Source organism: Podarcis cretensis (genome assembly GCF_951804945.1).
Source record: "Podarcis cretensis genome assembly, chromosome: 10".
Classification (NCBI taxonomy): Eukaryota; Metazoa; Chordata; class Lepidosauria; order Squamata; family Lacertidae; genus Podarcis; species Podarcis cretensis.
In genome coordinates, this window is record NC_137179.1 from 49,364,749 (window position 1) to 49,385,486 (window position 20,738).

The 20,738-nt window shown below is 44.6% G+C and overlaps 1 protein-coding gene and 1 long non-coding RNA gene across 2 annotated transcripts in view; both read left to right on the forward strand.

Moving 5' to 3' along the window:
* LOC307226047 overlaps positions 1-20,738 on the forward strand; it is a 348,766-nt gene that overhangs the window by 267,651 nt on the left and 60,377 nt on the right. The gene's annotated exons all lie outside the window — the stretch shown is intronic.
* Positions 147-20,738, forward strand: part of LRIG3 (leucine rich repeats and immunoglobulin like domains 3) — a 54,309-nt gene continuing 33,717 nt past the window's right edge. Inside the window, exons 1-3 of the mRNA XM_079994112.1 lie at positions 147-529; positions 10,897-10,968; positions 11,296-11,370. Of these exons, the coding sequence (XP_079850238.1) occupies positions 222-529; positions 10,897-10,968; positions 11,296-11,370 (455 nt within the window). The 5' untranslated portion in view covers positions 147-221. The remainder of the gene's footprint in view (positions 530-10,896; positions 10,969-11,295; positions 11,371-20,738) is intronic.

Consider the following 20,738-nt stretch of genomic DNA (forward strand, 5'->3'; position numbering starts at 1 on the left):
GCAGCTCCGTCGGCGAGGCCGGCTGCTTTGCCTCTGCCGTCGAGCATCTCTTCCCGAGCGCCCGCCCTCCGCCTTGTTGTCATCACATGGCAGGGGGCGGGCCCAGGCAGGCGCTGCCGCGACGAGGAGGCAGCGGCGGCGGCGGAAAGTTTGGCGAGGCGTCTGGAGTTGGCTGTGCAGCGGCGGAGCCTCGCCCGCGGGTCTAGCGGGGGCAGGCGGCCATGAAAGGGAACCTCCGGCCCAGCACCCCCAAAACGGGACACGCTCCGCGCTTCCCGAGCGCGCCCGGCCGCCCCGTCGGAAAGCGCGCCGCGCCGACGCGCGCCAAGGGAGCTCCGGCCATGGGCGCCGCGCTGCCGCCGCCGCTGCTCCTATGCTGCTGCTGCCTGGTCGCCGCCTTCTCCCCCTCCTCGGCGCTGGCCGAAGGGTGCCCGGCGCTGCCGTGCCGCTGCCGGGGGGAACTGCTGGACTGCAGCCGCCTGAAGCTGAGCCGAGTGCCCGAGCCTCTCCCGGACTGGGTCGTGCAGCTGTGAGTAGCGAGAGCGGGCGAGCGGGCTTCGCTCCTGCCGGGCTTAGGGGCGCTAGGGGGCGCTCCGGGCTCCCCGCGTCCCAGGAGCGAATGGCTTTGATTTATTCTTTCGCGTGCTCTTATTCCTGTTCTCATTTGATTTCTGCACCGCTTAATAAGTTTAAAACAGGCTGGAGTGTGGAAGGGACGAACCTTTTGCAGAGTCCCATCTAGTTCGGTGTTGTCTGCGCGGGCTGACAGCGGCTCGCCAAGATTTTGGGCCTCTTGGAGAACCCAGGACTTAGACTTGAGTGCTGCTTTTTCACCTTATTAGGCCTGTATAGTTTTATCTCGAAGCATCTCCTCCTTGTGAACAGATGCCAATTCTACGTTTCGATTCATATATTCCTGTCTTCTCCATCTGCCAATAAAACTTGGTTGTTTGAACCCAGGACCTTGTGTCACTGCCCCCGCTAGACCCCCTGAGCTACACATAGGGGCAGTCATAGGGGCAGTGGCATGTTTTGAGTGGGCTTCCTTGTGTTCCCTATCCTCTTAGCAGGCTGATTCCTAGACGTTAGTGGCTTCCACACACTCACTGTGCTTTGCCACGGGGGGGGGGGGGGAGAGATGAACCCACCCAAATGGCAGGGCATCCAAGCGAAGTTCCTGGCTCCAAAGTGGGTGAGCTGTCAGGTGACAGAGATGGCTTCAAAGCAGAGGTAGAAAACCAGTGCTTCAGTCCCGACCATAGACCACGCTGCTGGAGCCAATGGGAGTTGGGAGTCCCACCAACCTAATGGAGAGCCACCTCTCCTTTGGAGGAAACCCACTCCCTCAACACAATCCCCTCGCTTTGTTTCTCTCTGGGATGTGGAACTGGGACTGTTGTACTCAATCTCAGCCTGTTGCATTGCCCAGAGGCCAGCTGGAAAGTGAGCAGGTGAGAGATAAGGCAGAGGCCCTGCCCTACCCTCTCTCTCTCACGCAACAGGGAGGTATGGGTGGAATCTGCTAGGCCTTCCTAGAGGGAGTGCCTCCAAGCTGCTGCACTACACATGGGGAGCTCATAGGTGAGCAAAACAGACACCACTGCTTCTCTTGGGCCAGCATGTGGAGTTGGGCCCTGGTGGGGGCAACTCCAACCCACTGTAAGAACTTCAGAGCCAAGGCCTATGTATTCCAGCATCCTATTCCCTGCGGTGGTCAATCAGCTCCCTCTGGGAGACCCGTAAGCATGGCAGGAAAGCAATAGCTCTCTTCTGTTGCTGCCGCCGCCTCTGTTCCTGGAGGTAGCGCATGGTTGCCGTAACTAGTAATTTGCTGGTTGTCTTCACAAAGTTGCCTAATGCTCCTTTGAAGGTTGTGGTTCTGAGGGGAGGGCTTGGATGGGTGAAGGAGCAGCAAGGGTGGCATTGAACTGGCCGCCCCCCTCGCCTAGGTGCTCCCTCTGGAAGCAGGGCTGGGTTCTGTTCCCACTGCTGTGCAGAGGGAAAGGTTATGTGTGGGGTGGGGGAGAGAGAGGGGGAAAGTGGCTGCCCCTTGCATCTCCCACTTGCTTTGATTTGTGCCTCCCTTGAGGAGGAGGAGGTGGTAAAGAGGAAAGATTGCTTCAAAGAGGGTGGAACCTCATCTTCTTGAGACGGGTCCAAACCTCTCATGTTGGCAGGTGCCAGGGCCTTGAGATGCTGGGGCCTTGCCTAAGGGTACCAGCTCCAGATGTCAGTCTTGACTGGCGCAAGTAATCAACTTGAAACTTCTGAGTGGGGGGTGGGGTCTGAGGCAGAGGGATGTGTAAATGTGGTTAGTTGTGTGTCTGTAGGGCAAAGCGGATTTCTTCCGTCTAGAATGGACAGCATATAGGAGTGTAATGGGCAGGGGCAACATCTCAGGCCTATTATGTCTGAAACTCCCATTGTTCTAGGTGAATTTCATCAGTGTGATCAGTTTTTGAGCTCTGGGCGCAGTATTGCGCCTAAGATTTCGGATTAAAACTGCAGAGTGGAAGGAAAGGAGGACCTTTTGTTGCCTCCCCACTTCCAGCTACTCTCTGAAGACTGGAGGAGAGACCCTCTTAAGAATATTATGGGGGTGGGTAGGGGAAGGCTGTGAAAAATGAACATAACATTTTAGCTGCAGTTCACTCATTTTCAGCTTTGTATTCTCGTTATAAAAAAGTGCACCTAGACATTCTGTTGTTGCGCCCATAACCTAGGTTTAAGGTGCCATGTAGCTCCTAGCTTTCATATTTCAGTTTCTAACAGTGATCTGTACCTTTCCTTGGAAAAATGATGCAATTTTGTTCCCCCTTCCATTTCCTCAATGCCGTTATCCTATAATGACACATTAAAAAGTCAAAGAAATGGGTGGCACTTTCATGTGGAAATTTGCATTCTTATATCATGTGCATATAACTTAATGTTTGATGAGCCTAATGCATAATGAAAATTGCTATGTTCACCAGGAAGCATCCAAACAGAGTTTCTTTTTACACAAGGAGGATGCTGATCTACAGTTGGTAACATCTTTAGTTCATGTGCAGAAACCATTGCCCTGGGAGCCTCTCTTATTGGGAGAATGATGCAGAAATATGGCTTGGAAACAATACAGGATTCCACAGAGAATTAAAAGCAATACAAATATGTATTGAAATGCCATTGTGTTAATAGGCAAGGGGATGAATAGGGACTCTGACTCTCTGCTAATTAAATGTATATTAAATATGTTTCTTTAAAACAAGGGTTTCTGGCATCCTACATTCCAACTCCACTTGCTTTTTCTCCAAATGTTGGCTATATAAAAAAACGTGGATTTTTGAGAACTGCTCTGGCTGATACTTGTTTAAGCAAACATGGGACCCAGTATGGTCCCTGAGCAACATTCCTCCAAGCTGAGAGCAGTTTTAGAAAAGTTGTGGTCTCTTGTGCTTTTGTTCACGTGATGATTTATTGACACAGTAAAGTAGTTGTAACTTGACAAGCATTCATTCATTGTTCTGTGGGTTTCAGTCTCTTGTGCTAAGTTACTGATTCCACTAGCTCTTAAATTAACTCATCAACACAAGCATGAGAGATGGGACAGGATTGAGCTGGTATTTTAATATCTAGTATCCACACTGATTCCTCCACAAAGACTTGGAAATTTTCTAAAGTCAGAAAGTAGGTGAAAAACTTTGGAATAGTGTGATTGAGCTTAACCTCTTGTCATTTCAATCACATCTCAATTGGTTTATTAATTTTCTCTTGCACTTCAGAAGCAAGTGCAGATAAGAACTTTAAAGTAAACAGGAAGTCTTTGAATTAGTTCTGGCTAATTCTGTTCAATTGCCTCCTCTGGAGGTCTTCCTTACTGAGAAAAAGTGACTGTTGTATTCATAACACCTGGGTTTGACTCTCTGGAACATTTACAGAACAGTCCCTACTCAAAAGTAAGCTCCGTTGAGTTTAATGGCATTTACTCCCAGGTAAGTTGGAAACCTGGACGCAGGTGGCGCTGTGGGTTAAAGCCTCAGCGCCTAGGACTTGCCGATCGAAAGGTCGGCGGTTCGAATCCCTGCGGTGGGGTGCGCTCCCGCTGCTCGGTCCCAGCGCCTGCCAACCTAGCAGCTCGAAAGCACCTCTGGGTGCAAGTAGATAAATAGGGACCGCTTACCAGCGGGAAGGTAAACGGCGTTTCCGTGTGCGGCTCTGGCTCGCCAGAGCAGCGATGTCACGCTGGCCACGTGACCCGGAAGTGTCTCCGGACAGCGCTGGCCCCTGGCCTCTTAAGTGAGATGGGCGCACAACCCCAGAGTCTGTCAAGACTGGCCCGTACGGGCAGGGGTACCTTTACCTTTAAGTTGGAAACCACAGAGCCCTGGGGGTTGCCAATCAGAAGGTTGGTGGTTCGAATCCCCACAATCGGGTGAGCTCCCATTGTTCGATCCCAGCTCCTGCCCACCTAGCAGTTCAAAAGCACGTCAAAGTGCAAGTAGATATATAGGTACCGCTCTGGCGGGAAGGTAAACGGTGTTTCCGTGCGCTGCTCTGGTTCTCCAGAAGTGGCATAGTCATGCTGGCTACATGACCCGGAAGCTGTCTGCGGACAAACACCGGCACCCTTGGGCTATAGGGCGAGATGAGCACCACAATCCCAGAGTCGTCCGCGACTGGACCTAATGGTCAGGGGTACCTTTACCTTTAACTTGTGCATATGATCAGAGCCACAAATAGTTGAAGAATCTAAAGGCCAAGCTATTATTTGACAAGAAACGTTTGTCACAATTTTTATTTGTAGATTTGATTTTAAACAACAACAAAAAATCCCATAAACTTTTCAACAAAAGTTTATCAAATATGATGGTAGTTTTCCTGGTTAAAGGTGCAATAGTAACAATCTAACAAATAAGTGGTAGGAAATCCTAGCATGTAATTTATAGAAAAAATGCTAATTAGGAATTAAAACTGATTTTAAAGGGTTGTTTTCTAAGACGGATATTGGGTCAACAGAAATAATAGCAAGATATCTCTGTGACAGTTAATTTAGTGGCCACTAAAACAAACAGATCTTTTGTTGTTTCAGTTAGCACAGTGGAAGCTTTCTAATTGGATTTCCCCTGGAGACGTAAATTGTCCATATGTACATTCGCATTCCTTTAAAAGAAGTGTGAAAAATGGGCTCCACTTGTATAAATAAGCACTTGGCCTTTTGTAAGGAACCCTGCTGTGATCACTCATTGGGCAGCTGTGTCACTTGTTCTTAAACTCACAGGGTTACCATCTTTGTAGGTGTCACCAGACCATGTGGTCTGCTAGGTTTTGTGCAAATGTTTCTTTTGTTTGAGTTAAATGCCTTTAGAAGTTCCTGTTCATTACTTGCTTTTCCACCCCCCTTAAAAAGCATGCAGGCAGACATGTGGCCTTCTTCTCTTGCCTCCTGTTGTTCTTATGCAGCAGAACTGAGACTGCTAAAGAACTCTAGGCAGTTAAGAGGCAATAAGGAAACAAAATAGTTTGTTGCTATTAGCGTAGATCACTGTTGTCCCAGATAGTTTTGTCTGTGAATAATATGAGGCTGCAAGCGTGTTTGCCGAAATATTCGTGATGGGAGTTCATGTTGATTATATAACCAAAACTACTTGCTTCAAAAATCTTAAATCTCTGGCACCTCACCAATATATTTCCCAGGGAAGAGTTCCTACTGATTTCAGAAGATCTTACTTTCCAGAAAGTCTGTAATTCTAAACACATCTACTGGGAGGTAAGTTCCAGTAGGGTTGCTTCTGAGTAAACTGTGCAGAGGAATGTGTTCTCCAGAGTGCTTAGCATTTCGGCTCAAGACTGCATTCCTTTTCACACTTGGGAGCAAACCACACAGAGTTCAGTAGTGTTTACTCCCAAATGTGTAAGGAATGCAGTCTTGGTGTGTGGACTTCAAGAGAGCAATCCTATGCTTGCTTTCCCAGAATGCAGCTTACTTTTGAGCAAACATATTAAGGAATAGGCTGTATGTAAAAATGATCGAAATAGCATGCTAAGAGTGCAACCCCATACGTGTCTACTCAGAAGTAAGCTTAGTGTAGTCTACTATAATTTATTTCAAGGGGGAGGGGGATTGCAGGCTAACTCCTGTAAGATTTTTTATAGACTTAGTTACCCTAAGCCAGGCATCCCCAAACTCGGCCCTCCAGCTGTTTTGGGACTACAACTCCCATCATCCCTAGCTAACAGGACCGGTGGTCAGGGATGATGGGAATTGTAGTCCCAAAACAGCTGGAGGGCCGAGTTTGGGGATGCCTGCCCTAAGCAGTGCAAATTTTTGAATTCAATTTTAGATCCTTCTGTAGAGCAGAGGTGAGGATCCTCCAGATGTTGCTTGAGTATAGCTCAACTGGTGAGAGCGTGGAGCTGAGAATGCTGAGGTTGCAGGTTCGATCCCTGAGAGTAAACCTCTCATAGACCATTGGTTATGCTGGCTGGGGCTGATAGGAGTCTCAACAACATCTGGAGGTGCTTCATCCGTGCTGTAGAGAGATGCTGATTAATTCTTGCTTGACCAGAGCTTTCCCCTATCGCATGTCTCCCTTTAGTTCTTCCCACTCAAGGCAACCACCCCATTTCTGAGGAGAGAGTGCTCTTGTGCACAAGTGCTGCTTGCGAGAACAGGATTATGGATTAGATGGGCTATCCAGCAGGCTCTTCTTGCTATCTTAAACACTGGTAGCCATCTGAGTGAAAAACCTACCCCCCCCCCTTTTACATTCAAATTTCTTGCTGGATGTGATTTTGGGTGGTGGGTTGGAACAAATGATGCAACTGCGAATCCCAGACCTGTTTTTTGAACTGGCTGATGGAGGACCAAAATTGTATTATCTGTACGTGTTGTCTGAGTTGTGGTTACTCTTGTAATTGCAGTTGACATAGCAAAAGTCTCCGAGTGAGGGAAAGTGGCCAATTTTAACACAGTTTTTTTACTACAGGCTTTCACTGAAGAGGTATTCACAGACTTAAATAAAACCAAGACTGTTCAGAGCTTGTGAGTGTTTGTAATAGTTTATCAACAAATTTTCTTTACGGTTTGCCTCTGCTTTCAGGGCAGGAGGCTAGTCGCTCAAGAGAAACACTACAGTTTAAGAACTTCGCTTTTGTTAGGTTTAAAGTTTAGCAGCCAGGATGGGAGAGGAAGAGAGACTCTGAACAGTCGCCATACATCTTTGCTGTTTTTTCAGTTCTCTTTGGAATTCTAGATTATTTTACCAGGGTTTGTCTAGGAATGTTGAAGCTGTCACTGAGACAGGGGGAAATCTAAAGGATGGTTTCTGCTAATGTTTGTATTACATCTTGGTATTTACATTTTCTAAACCTTCCAGTTCTTACCAGAATTGCCAGAGGAAAAAAGTTTGGATAGTTTTCACAGCTGTTCTTCAGCATTTTCCAGACTAAAATCCGAACATAGCATGCTGATTTATGAGTCACTTTGGATCTGTGTCTTAAAACAGCTACAGCCTGCCTCTTTGTTTTTTAGCTTTCCTTCTTTTTGCTGAATTAGCAGCTATAAAGGCCCCAATGGGAATTGATTAAGAAGCTGCTGCTGGATTTGCATTTTAAAATTTTGAATTAAGTTTCAGGCATTTCCAAGAAAGACCATATTGATTGCACCTAAATGGCACACATGGAGCTGATCCCTAACATACACATTTATAAAACGTCCCAAGAGCTGTTTCTTCACCACTTCACTTTGTTGAGATTATTTGTGAATTGTATTGCTGATAACACCACCCTTCATGGTGAGCAATTACTTGGACAAACACAGAAACACAGGCTTGGAAGACCTTATTTAGTACAGCTTAGTACCATTCTGTAAACCAAGGATTGTTAAAAGTTGGAACTGTGGAATACTTCAGTGCCTTAGGCGTATGTTGATTGTCCTGCTTTCTGACTTTCCCTCCTCCTCCTATAAGCTATCTCTTAAAAGCGCATTTGCTTTAACTAACTGAAGTTTATCGATATTTCTGAAACCAGGTTAACTGTGGTTTGCCTTAACCACAGTTTTGGGAAATAAGCAGAGTTCAAACCTTGGTTCTTCTGATCATGACTTGCTACACTAAACCATAGTTTGAAGACTAACCAGATCCCCACATTACCAACAAACCATATAGTTGAAACTGGCAAATGCTCTCCTCCTTGCTAATGCAGTAGAGAAGGGAGATGTTAAACATACAACACCCTTCTGTTTATCTGATGTACCTCCCCCCCCAAATGTCAATCCCTCCCTCAATCAGACTCAAGTGTCGACTCTAGATAAATATTTATTTCTGTTCATTTGTGAACTGAAAAGAATGTTAACTGATGAGTTTAAATTCTGCATTTATACACTAAAGCAGCAAGTATTGCTATCTTTTAGCAGAGGGTTGTTAAAATGTCCTTTAAGTTTATGTTATACACACTTGGTTCTCATAATTCGTCACAGAGAGAGCATTGGGGAATTCTGTTTTGAAAGCAAAACTGCACCAGAAGTTTCATGTGCAGAAGCTTCCTCCTCAAGAAGGTCTTCCTTTGCAGGAAAAAGCTTCCAAGCCAGCAGTCCACTATGTGTCTTCTAAGGTGAGAAGAGTGTGGAAGCTGCACTTTTGAGTTTGTACCAACACCATGGCATTTTAAAATGTGCTCTGCTTTCAAAAGTGAAGCTTGCGCTTGAAATGCCTGAATCCAGCCGCCTTATAAGTTTCAAAGTGCTACTAGTAAGCTTAAACCACTGTAGAGATTTTTCTTTCCATGTACTGTGGTTTAAGGGAAGGGCAAAGAGGGAGGAGGCAATTGGGAGTGGAAAATGTGTTTCCACCACTTTTGTGATTCCAGCTTCTGCTCCTAAATTATAAGGAGGAGGTCTGTTCACATTATTTTTTCTACTGGTTTAAGAAATTGTATTTGTTGCTCCTGCCCTTTTAAAAAGACAAATGTGCACACTTAAAAACCTATTACATCAGGGGAGAAGCTGATTTCAGAAAGGATTATATCATTATTTTAGCTCCCATCCTGTTTCTAGCAGTTTTGCAGGAATGCTTATCTCTTCAAAAGAGTCATCTTCTCCTTGTTGATTCTAGATAGTGTTAAAAATTGCTATAAATAGAAGACCTATTAAAGTGCTGGTAATTGTTTGATTTGAGCTGTTGAGCAATAAAGGCACATTGTAATTTTTTTGGGATGGGAGTCATAATTTTCCGAATCAGGTTGAAGAAAACCTTAAGGGCTTTTTGAGGGATATTTGCATCTCCTCCCCCCCCCCCCCCCGCTTTAAAGCAGCACAGTGCATGGAAAATCTGTGGATATCGGCAGTGTCAGAAAACACAAATTTAGTCTGAAACATAATGCAAGTTGTTATGCTTATGGTTGCCTTGATGGACTCCAGATGGATGGTGAGCTTGAGCTGTGAGTGAAAGTGTCTGGCTCCAGTTTGGTGATCATGCACAGCAGTGGTTGTAATTGCAGGATTTTTATAGTTTAAAGGCTCTGCCAGATTTCTCTCTCCCCCCCCCCCTTCCTCGCCCCAATGTTATAGCTACAGCAGAACAAATCCACTCATGTCTGATACTGTCTGGTAGGTCCTAAGGCAAACAAGCATGTTTTAAATAAATTTTCATAGGGTGTCTCTCTCTCCCCCCCCCCCCATCCTGCTTTCTTACTTTTTAGGTGAACTGAAGAAAGGCAGGTTGTTGGAAACAGCACTTTTTTGCAGCAGGATTTTGAAAGCTCTTTGTTGAAATAATTGCTGATTCTTGTCTAATGCAGGATGAACAGTAATGTATTAGACTTTTAACAGCCATGACTTCATAGCATTTTGGCTGTGGCTTTGCATAGTTCTTCTAATCCCTGTGAGCCAAGGCCAAATATTCCAGTTGAGGCGCAGAGGCAGGAGAAAGGCCTCTCTCTGTGTTAAAGTGAGCTTAATTCAGATCACCGTTTCAGTCTTGTTGAATTAGTTGGCCTACATCTCTTCAGTTCCGTCAAGGGTGCCCTGGAAAGACTTATGCCTCCATCCATTATGGCTGATGCACATGAGGAAGCGGGCTTAGGATGCTGCAGGATAGACACATCTGTTGCAGATGGGGCTGTTTTGTTCAGCTTTGCATTCGAAATGCCGATGCCTTGAGGCTGGAGTGTTTATCCAGGCCTGTTTTCCACTACTCACATATGGCATGCATTAACATTTTTATGTGTGAGAATTAATGGTGCAAAGACACGTGAACACAGGAGAGGAGAGGTTTCCGTACCACCCAGCCGTCAATATACCTAGACTTTGCAAATTTAGACTTACCAGGTGAAAGCCATAAATTGAGCAACAGCTTTATGTTGGATTTGCCAGATGTCGCAAGACTATAACAACAGTCTTTGCCCCCCTAGACTTCTATGGTGGGGGGAAAAAAGTTTGGCTCATATACTGAATAGGAGATGTAGAACTGTGACGGTGTTTTATTGGCAATTAATTGAGCCAACTTAAGCGGATGCAAAAGTATCTTCCTGTGGGCCTTCAACACTCCCCAGTCAGCCAGCCAGCATGGCCAGTGATTGTGGATGATGGGACTTGTAGTCCTGAAATGTTGGGCAAGTCACAAGTTCCTCACCCCTGGATCAGATGGTGGAGAATGAAAAGGCACTGGTAAGGGATGATCGGAGTTGCAGTCCAACAGCATATGGAGAGCCACAAGTTCCTCACACCTGCCTTAGAAGAACAATAACAAGGTTATCTGTAGATGGAGGGGAGAGGCACAACAAAATCAGTGTGCATTTTATGTGTTATATTTCAATATATGATCCAGTTTCCTTCTGTGCAAGCTACTTGCTTGTTCTCTTTGAAATGTACCTGATAATGGTGAAATTGATACAAGAGCTTTTCTTCTTGTATCCTTGTAGAGATCTGAGCCACAATAAATTGTCTTCAATCAAGCCTAGTTCCTTGAGTCACCTTGGTAAACTACGAGAAATGTAAGTGGCTGCATATTCTTCTGTTTGACTATAATATGCATGATGTAAGATACATTCCTTTAAATGATTTTGAGTGGTGATATTCATAGTGATGCATGGGCACAAAATTATACAATGTGAAATGAGGCTATAACTTTTCAGGGGGGTGGTGTTTCAGAGGGTATCTGTAAGTCAGTGTTGCTATAGGTTGTCCCCACTTCCCTTTGGGGAGGCTACTTTAAGTTAGTGCGATGGGTTAAAATGGTCAAGGGGAAATCAGCAAATACCAATCGGCTCTTGTTTCTGTGTCAGCTGACTTGTGTTTTTGGTTTTTTTTAATGTTGGCAGAAAACTAAACAGTAATGAATTTGAAGCCATACCAAATTTGGGACCTGTTTCAGCAAACATCACTCTCCTGACTCTGTAAGTCGATTTTAAAAATATTTTTATTCATATTTGAAAACAGTGGCCATGTTAACACATAATGTTTAACCATGATTTATCACTATGCAGACAAGATAGAATGAGCTCGAGTGAATGAAACCTTGAATATGCACACTTCCCTCTCCTTTCTAGACCACTAGGAGAAACACTTCAGTACAGCTTAATTTCGCTTTCTAGGATTCATAACAAGTGAAACTAAATACTGCAGAAGTCCTTCTAGTTGCGTGGGAGGAGAGGGGAGGGTTGGGTGTGCTTGGGCTCATTCTAACTTGTGCATGTAGAGCTAAACTATGGTTTAGCATTGTGTGCAAGCCAGGCCTACACTTGTATAGTCTGTGACTGGGAATCAACATTCTGACTTTGTGTAAGGTGGCTTCCTTTGCTGCTGCTTGCCTGGAGTTGGTTGCTGGCTTTCGTAGAGCGGCTTCTTCCAAAAAATATGTCATAGATGGATATTATGGGAAACATGCAGACTTCAGTCCAACAGAACATATGGATCTGCATACATGAAATACTTCTTTTAAAAAAAAGAAAGGCTGAACTCCCACCAGTTGAATTGAGTACAGCTCTTTGTCAGAGCTCTGAACAGAGCACCTCTTTGTCAAGACTTTTACCTTTTTCTAATGATCAATGTTTTTGTTTTTTAAAATTCTAGGTCTGTATGTTTAGTTAGAAATTAAGAAAAGCAGAATTGAACATCCCATTCTGAATATTGATCACAATAATTTCCCTTTTCTCAAGAATTTGGCAACTTTCCAACTCATAACCTTTTGCTCCTGTGAAATGGAATGTTTGTAAGAACTTCTCAGTCTTAAGTTGTCCAATCCTTAGTAAGTAAAAAATGTTGTTCTTTGTGTGACTTGGAAGTGCTATTCGATTGCTTCACGGTTGTCTCATTTTTTCTGACAGTGAAAATCTGCACTTAAGTACAAGTTGCACGGTGTCTGTTGGTAGAGGACGCTAAAGGGTTAAAATAATATGGTAAATTTTGGGAAGCCGTTCAGTTAATGAAAGTGATCAGTATTCAATTGCTTACATCTGGTGACTTATTATCCTGCTGTTTTTACTCTGAGCCTAGGTCAGCTAAGTCAGCTGGTTGCAGCCGCTGTGTCTGCTCTGCTCCTATTTGGGAAAGAGCTGAATGACATTTGATATTGGTGTGGCTTTCTTATAGATTAAGCTGGGTGGAGGAGAGAACTGAAAAGGAAAGGCAGATGGTTTATGGGGGAAAAGAAGAAGTGGAGAGCTGGTCCATAAAATTAACAGCAGCCTATTACTGTAGAATTCCATAGGTGAAATATCAACTTGAGGCGTAAAAGTTTGGTTTCTAAGGTCCCCACCCCTATCGTTCAGCCTGAGCTGTTGTGCAAGTTAATCAAGATTTTTAAGATCAATTCACTCGTTTATTTTTGACTATCTTAAGGTCCTCATGTAGTGTCTTTACCTTACCATTTTCATGCACAGAATCTTTTTTTTTTATTTTTAAAAAAGCTCCCTTGTGAATGAACAACTTACAAATTGCCATACCATGAAATCTTATCACATGGGCTCTGAAGAACAAGGCTAGATCTTCTATATTCCTGAAAGAGCATCTCCCAACCCCATTGTTCAGCCTGGACACTGAGGTCCAAGGGCTTTCTGGCAGTTGCCCTCATTGTGAGAAGTGAGGTTACAGGGAACCAGGCAGAGAGCGTTCTCAGTAGTGGCGCCTGCCCTGTGGAACACCCTCCCATCAGACGTCAAGGAGATAAATGACTATACAACTTTTAGAAGACATCTGAAGACAGCTCTGTATATGGAAGTTTTTAATGTTTGATGTTTTGATTTGTTGGAAGCCATCAGAGTGGCTGGGGCAACACAGTCAGATGGGTGGTCGGCGGTTTGAATCCCCACAACAGGGTGAGCTCCTGTTGCTCGGCCCCTGCTCCTGCCAACCTAGCAGTTTGAAAGTACATCAAAGTGCAAGTAGATAAATAGGTACCACTCCAGTGGGAAGGTAAACGGCGTTTCCGTGCGCTGCTCTGGTTCGCCAGAAGTGGCTTAGTCATGCTGGCCACATGACCCGGAAGCTGTATGCCAGCTCCCTCGGCCAATAAAGCGAGATGAGCGCTGCAACCCTAGAGTCGTTCGTGACTGGACCTAATGGTCAGGGGTCCCTTTACCTTTACTTTTAGTAGTAGTATTAGTATTATTATTTATCTCTGCTAGTGGAAGCTGCTCCATTAGTGCAAATGGGACATTGCCCCACCAACCTCAATCTGCCCTTAGCAAGGCCTCAAATATTTACCTCACTATTTATGACCAATCCAGTAAATAGCATTGCCTATTGGCTTCCTTCTCAGAGTTGCCCTTGCAACAGAACACCACAAGGAGGAAGATGAGGGACAAAACTTGAATTGTTTGGTTCTGCCTTTCATTTGTTCTGGCTCCATCCACTGTTGGTTTCCCCGTTTTCCACCCTACCATGTCTCAATCAGCACCAGCCACCACGGCTTTCTGTTGTGTCCTCTACTTTTTACATTCCAAAGAAGTGTAACTGCAGCTCAGGAAAACCTAAAAATATTCCTCTGCAGCTGTGAAAAGACTTCAAAAGTCAAGTCTCACAATCTTGAACTTGTGAGTTTATGTTAGTTTAGCAAGCCGGCCAAATATAAAGATCTTTGTTTGATTTTGGTTGTGTGTATGGGGTGTTTTTTCCCCCTTATAAATAAAAGTACACATTTCTTTTAAGGTGCTTCCTGAAAAGATGTGGAATTGTTATGCGGCACAGTTGGGCTGCTTGAGAAGAGGTGTCTTGTTACCATTGTCCTTTGAAACTCACACAGTGCCTCTGAATGGCCTCCGAAGGCTTCTGATTATGCTCAGCAGAACTCGGCTGAGGTTACAAGTGTATGTACCATCCACCTCCTGACCTCTGCAGAGAATGACTGGAATTAGAAATAGTAGCAATTTATTATGGCTGCTTTGACATGAAAGCCACCTTTAGGTCAGCACAGCATGGGCCCAACTTTGGGATGAGCACAAAATAAAATAAAGGCAAAGGACAGGGATCAGGTGGCAGTTGAGTATGTAATCAGGGATGTTCGCTCTACATTCTTCAAGCTAACTGTTCCGCGCCACACACAGGCACACAAAACCCCCTGCAAAGCAGAATCGACCCTGTGGCCTGCCAGGATGAAGCTGATTCTCTCAGAGCTCACAGCTTGGAATGTGCAAGAATGGCTGAGGCTGTGATCCTGTACCTGCTTACCTGGGAGTAAGAACTGTTGTAATTGATGGTGCTTACTATTGATTAGGCATGTATGGGATTGTACTGTGAAATTCCTGCCATCACAGCACTTAAATTTTCCAAGTTGGTATCTAGCAAGTTGGAAGTGATTTTGAGGTTGTGCACTTTGGAAGAGACATCTTATGAATCAGTGTGGCTGCATTATGGCAATGTCCCCCCCCCCCACTTTCAAAGGCTGAGTTTGTTGAAGGAATATCTATAGAGAGCTTTTATGAAAAGCTTTTTCGTGTGTGTGTGTGTGTGTGTGTGTGTGTGTGTGTTATTGCTAGCCTTTTTTTCTGCATAGGGGTCAGTTCTGTTTCTAAGTGAGTCCTGGTGATGTGTGTGTGCTTACATGTGCACAAATGACATAGGAAGTGTGCAAATATTATCTATATTTCATCTAAACACATCTACTGATACTTCTGCCGCCCATTCAGATTCTTAAACGTTCCAGTGTCCCTCTTTGAATCAGTGAATAGTAACCCTTGTATAAGTTTGAGACTTTAAGTTTTTACCTTGTGTGCCTAGGAATTTCTGCAGTGAATTGTACTCAGCACGTATTGTCTGCTGTTCTGAGCGAATGTTTTATGCTCCAGATTTTTTTTTTAAAAAAACCAATACAATCTTAGGGTATGTTAACAGAAGCAATATCATTGAGATTGCAGGTTCTTTCTCTTCTACATTGGTCAATCTGTGGTCTGTTTGGCTTCTACATAAACAGGAGTGTGTCCAGAGGACTAGGGTGGCATGGGGCGTATGTAAATTAAATCCTATGAAGAATTGTTGAAAAAGCTGGGTATATTTAGTCTGGAGAAGGGAAGATTAAGAGAGATATGATAGTGGTGTTTGAATAGTAGAAGATGAAACAGACTTGTTCTTTCTTGCTCCAGAGAACAAAACTGGAACCATCAAGCGGCAATTGCAGGAGAACAGATTTTGGCTAAATATTAGGTGAAGTTTCCTCAGACTGTTTCAGGAATTTCAGAGATCTCCTTTGCTATGGATATTTAAGAAGAGGATGGGTGGCCATCTGACAGAGATGCTATAGAAACACCCTGCATTGCAGATAGAGGAAGGGGGCTTGACTAAATGGTCTCTTTTCCAACTCCACGATTCTGCAAAAATAGATGCTGGTGATTTTTCCAAATAAAAATTAAAATGACAAATGGCTTTTCTGCTTATCAAATGACAAAGCCGTACCCCACTTAGTTGAGGGGAGGCCACACTGAATTCTTCTGTGAGTTGTCTTCTGGATTGCCCAACCTCCAATTCACAAGGAACCTTTGCTAGGCAAAAATATCCCCAGCTTCCGGTTCCCAGAGATGGGCATTTGTGTAGATCAGGGGTCAGCAAGCTTACTGGACGATGGGCCAGTCTGCGCTCTGTCCATTGGAGGATGGGCCGGAGTTTCCGGTGCTCCTCTGACCTGGATGTGTGCCGGAAATAGTGCATGCGCATGGATGCTTCTCCGTCCCACACGTGTGCACACATGCTATTTCCAGCACACATCTGGGTCGGAGAAGTGCCTGTGCGCATGCGCACAGGCGCCATCAGTCGGGAAATCGGCCCCCGCGCCGGTAAGAGCAGGGGGGTGGCAGGGGTTGTCATGGGCTGGATAGATGAACCCTGTGGGGCACTACCAGCCCAGGGCCTTAGGTTGCTGACCCCTGGGGTAGATAATCAGTGCAATTATTTGGCAGTGCGGGCACCCTCTTTTAGGGAGTTTTTTTGGGGAATGCTGAAAAGTGAGCGTTACTTTCAAAGCAGAGTACCCACATCTTCTATTTGACTGGTACTTGTGGATATGTCCTCTCTTAGACCTCCTGGGGGAATTTTAAAGGAAATACTAATGTGTTGCCTTGCTTGACTTAAAATTTAGCCATAAAAGATTTTGGTTCAGCACAGTCCCATTCATTTTTATGTACTCAACTATTGACAAATGAGCATTTAAATACTTATTTTTATCATCCTTATTAAAAACTGTTTTGGAAGAAATTAGCACGGAATGAATGCAGTCCCCCACACCCTCCAGTATTGGGGATTCTGGATTTAAACTGCTATAAATGATACAGAGCCATATTCTGTATCCCTAAACACAGATATTTAAAATATTTGCTTATTTGCATTCCTTAAATATTTGAAGGACCACATACAGTGAACACAGGGTTCTCTTAAAGCATACAACACAATATTGCAGTCTTTGAGACTTGAGTGATGAGAGTTTGGGATGAATGACCTGGATTGACAGCATCTTTCACAGGTGTCTGATCACCTGTCCACCCAAAAAACCCCCCACAATGAAAGAGAATTGGGTCTTCCATCCAGAACTTGCTATTATGGTCAACATTCTTGAGATTTATTGATTTATTTTAAATGTCTATATATACAGTCTAACTTGGAAGTCCAACAGAATCCATTCTGGAAGGCCCGTTTGACTTCCAAAACGTTCAAAAACCAAAGTGCGGCTTCTGAATGGACGTTTGGCTTCCCAAAAACGTTCACACACCAGAATACTCACTTCCGGGTTTGCAGTGTTCGGGAGCCAAAATGTTCGAGAACTAAGCTGTTCGAAAACCAAGGTGCAACTGTATCGCCTTTGTCCTATGACCTCCCAAGGCAAGTTACAGCAATAAATAGGCTAAACAATAAAAAAATTGTGAAACAAAATACACTATCTGAAACACAGTTAAACACAGTGTGTCTCTTGTCTGAGATCTAGGCAAGACTGATACAGTTGCCCTAATGTTGAACAGTGTTGGTGCCAGTTGGAACTCTAGGGCGAGCACATTGCACAAATTGGGTGCTGTTCCTATAAAGGCCTTTCAACAAGTAATAGACCTCTCTCTCTTGCACATACATCCCCACACCTCCCCTTAAAGCTGGGAGATCTAACAGTAGATCTCAAATCATGGTGGACAGGTTAAAATGGATGGGTTGTCACTGCTTTGAATAACTGGGCCTCAAGTCATTTTGGGTTTCATATATCAAGACCCAAACCCTGAATTGGGGTCAATAGTTCATGCCAGCCAATGTGGATCTTTGAAGCCGGGTGTTATACGATCCCTAGGTGCCAGACCCAGTAAGACTTGGGCGGTACCATTTTACACTACCTGCAACTTTCAAACCACCTTCAAGGGCAGACCCATGTAGAGTGCATTGTTGCAGTCTAAATAATGGCACCTGTGTCGTAGCTTGACTTGCTTGTACCTTGACTTTCCCATGAGTACCTTATGGATGATGAATGCACACAGTGTTTTCCCAGATGAGGTTCTGTTCCAGAGAAAAAGAGAGCTTCTACTAAACTGTTTAATTCACTTTGCTGCCAGAGATCAGGGCAACCTAAAGAAAACTATAGAAGCACCCACTGCATGTAGATTTTCTTTGGCTGTTGCCTGGAATAACAGGCTAGTTTTTCATAACAGATAACATTTTGAACTTAGTGTTGCCCCATTCTTGGAACAGATATGTAGAATTGTCCTTTGACCTCCTTCTTGCCTAGTGTGTGTATGTGTATATATGTGTGTGTGTGTTTGTGTGTGTGTACATTTTCTGTGGCAGTGTTGTCTTGAGCAGAATATTAGCCCCATAGCAAATATGCTCAGGAGCAGAACTTGCTGCAGTAGGATTCTCAGGTTGCAGGGGTGCAAAGCATTGGGCAACTAGCAGTATTGGGTAACCATTTTCTCATTTTAAGCAGCGCAGGTTATCAATCTGTACTAGTGATCTGGCCAAACTGCAACAACTGCTCCTAATCTCAGCCTGCAGTGTGTGCCCATTAGCACCTTTCCACAAATTCTGACTGAACCAGATAAATGCTGCTCCGATCAATCCCTGTGTGCGACCTTTCTTGTGTGTGCTGCCCTGTCAATTGGCATGGAAGCAAATTGACAGTTCTGCTCAGAACTGCATGGCTTGTATCAACCCAGTCCGACTAGTGGCCTTTGGAATTGGGAGGAAGGTAAATACGAGCTGGGAATTGAACTGAGTGAGCTTTTATAACTGCTCCTCGAAATGGGTGGAGTGTTGGGCTGCCTGCCATCGTTGTGTCAGATTTTCCCGTTCCCAGAGCACGTTTGGCTTATTTTGGAAAGCAGACGGACTTCTTTTTTGTCTCCATATCTGGCAGCCTCTCTTTCTTCCTTTCTCTGCTACTAATCCCTCCGATGAGTTGGAGCAGGATAGGAGTGCAGCTGGCAATTTTGCAGCTTGATCTGGGGCGAGACTGCTATTACTGGCGTGGCATATGTTCTAATAAGAAAAATCCAGGATACCCCAAACAATGTGCTGAGAAGCGCTGGAGTCTGTGGCCTGCATCAGTTAAGGAAATGAAGCTAATTTGCACATGCATCTGTTGCATATTTCTGTTTCTACCGCTCTCAGATCTGTGTTGGGCAGTAAAACCCCATCCTGCCCTCACCACCTCCATTCCATTCTATGTTGCTGTAAACAAACATATCCACAGATTTCTAGCATGCAGAAATTCCGTGTCCGGTACTTAATTCTGCACTTGTGAAGTGTGACCACAGATTCTGCACATTACACTCTTTGCTCTGCATAGAAGCAGGCACTCACTCTCTCCATTCTCTACTTTTGTGCTTGAATGGAAGTCTCTGAATTGGGGAAAAGGCACTTTTTGTGAATGTGGACAAGCTTGACTCCTGCTCTTAGGCTTCCCTTGGTCCTGTAGTTGAGAAGTGGATGTGAGATGAATGATGCTCACCTGGTTTCTGTTATACTTTGGCAAGGGCCACTTCCTTTGTTTCATTAAAAGTGAAAGTCCATGGCAATCTCCTTTGTAAGTGTGGTTTCAGTCCTAAGTTATGCTCTGATTTAAAAAAATTAAAAATAATAATTCAGGAAAGGTTTCCCTGTCTGGACACAATAAATTTCTGAGAGTGGTGGAAGGAGAGGGGTTCTCTTGCCATTACCCCACCTGCTTTCAAAGCCACCCGCCATTAGAGATGCATGGAGGGTTCATAACACAGACAGCCTCTATGAGAATGGGATGCAATATGCCCCAGTGTCGTGATAAGAACTCTGCTAACTCCCAACCCATTAATCAACTCTTCAGCATTGTGACTGAAGAAATCATGTGTGGTGGGAGGAAAGTGGATCGGGAGATGTTCCCTGCCTTCTCTTATAATACACTGGTACATCGGGTTACATATGCTTCAGGACTCTACTAACCCAGAAATAGTACCTCGGGTTAAGAACTTTCTTCAGGATGAGAATAGAAATTGTGCTCTGGCGGCGCGGCGGCAGCAGGAGGCCCCATTAGCTAAAGTGGTGCTTCAGGTTAAGAGCAGTTTCAGGTTAAGTATGGACCTCCGGAACGAATTAAGAACTTAACCCGAGGTACCACTGTATTAGAGTGGCGTGGAGGCAGGACAAGTGTGGAGCAGGGCACTTGCAGGCTTTTTCAGTGTGTTTCAAATATGCGTGATTTCACTGATGCGCACACTGCCTCGGAATGTAACCCCTGCATAAATAGGGGCTTGCCTCTATATTTCTATATGAAAATTTGCACTTTTTCAGTAGTGCTGTATCTCATACAGTCCTACAGAGAAAGTGATGGAGTGTGCTTTGCCGAGAGCCCGTTGCGGCACTGCCAAGATCATCCTTCTGCCTTCTCCGTGCAGTTTGGCTGCTACTTCTCAAACTTTAGTTGGAGGGCACCAGTGAATAAGTTTCACCCTTCAGCTTTGACATAGCCAACCAATATGTGAAGAATGATGGAAAGCCTTGCAGTACATCCAATAGGCTGTCATTTTCCGAGAGCATTTGACTTCTTGATTGTATTGGCTTTCATTCAGATCCGTGCTATATTTCACTGCATAAGAGGGGGTAGTTGCCTTCTGTCTTGCAACGGTATGTGTGATTGACAATGTTGAGTAAATGGTAAAATAAACACTCCATTCTTCCATGCGCATACCAGTTATATTAATGGCGAGGCCACTTTTTCCCTGCTTCTGGACACTTGACATGGAACTTGCTGTGCATTCTGATGTTCACACCCAGAGGTGCTTTCAGTGAGTGTGCTTTCCAATTCACTGCAAGAAGATGTCAACTCACTGTG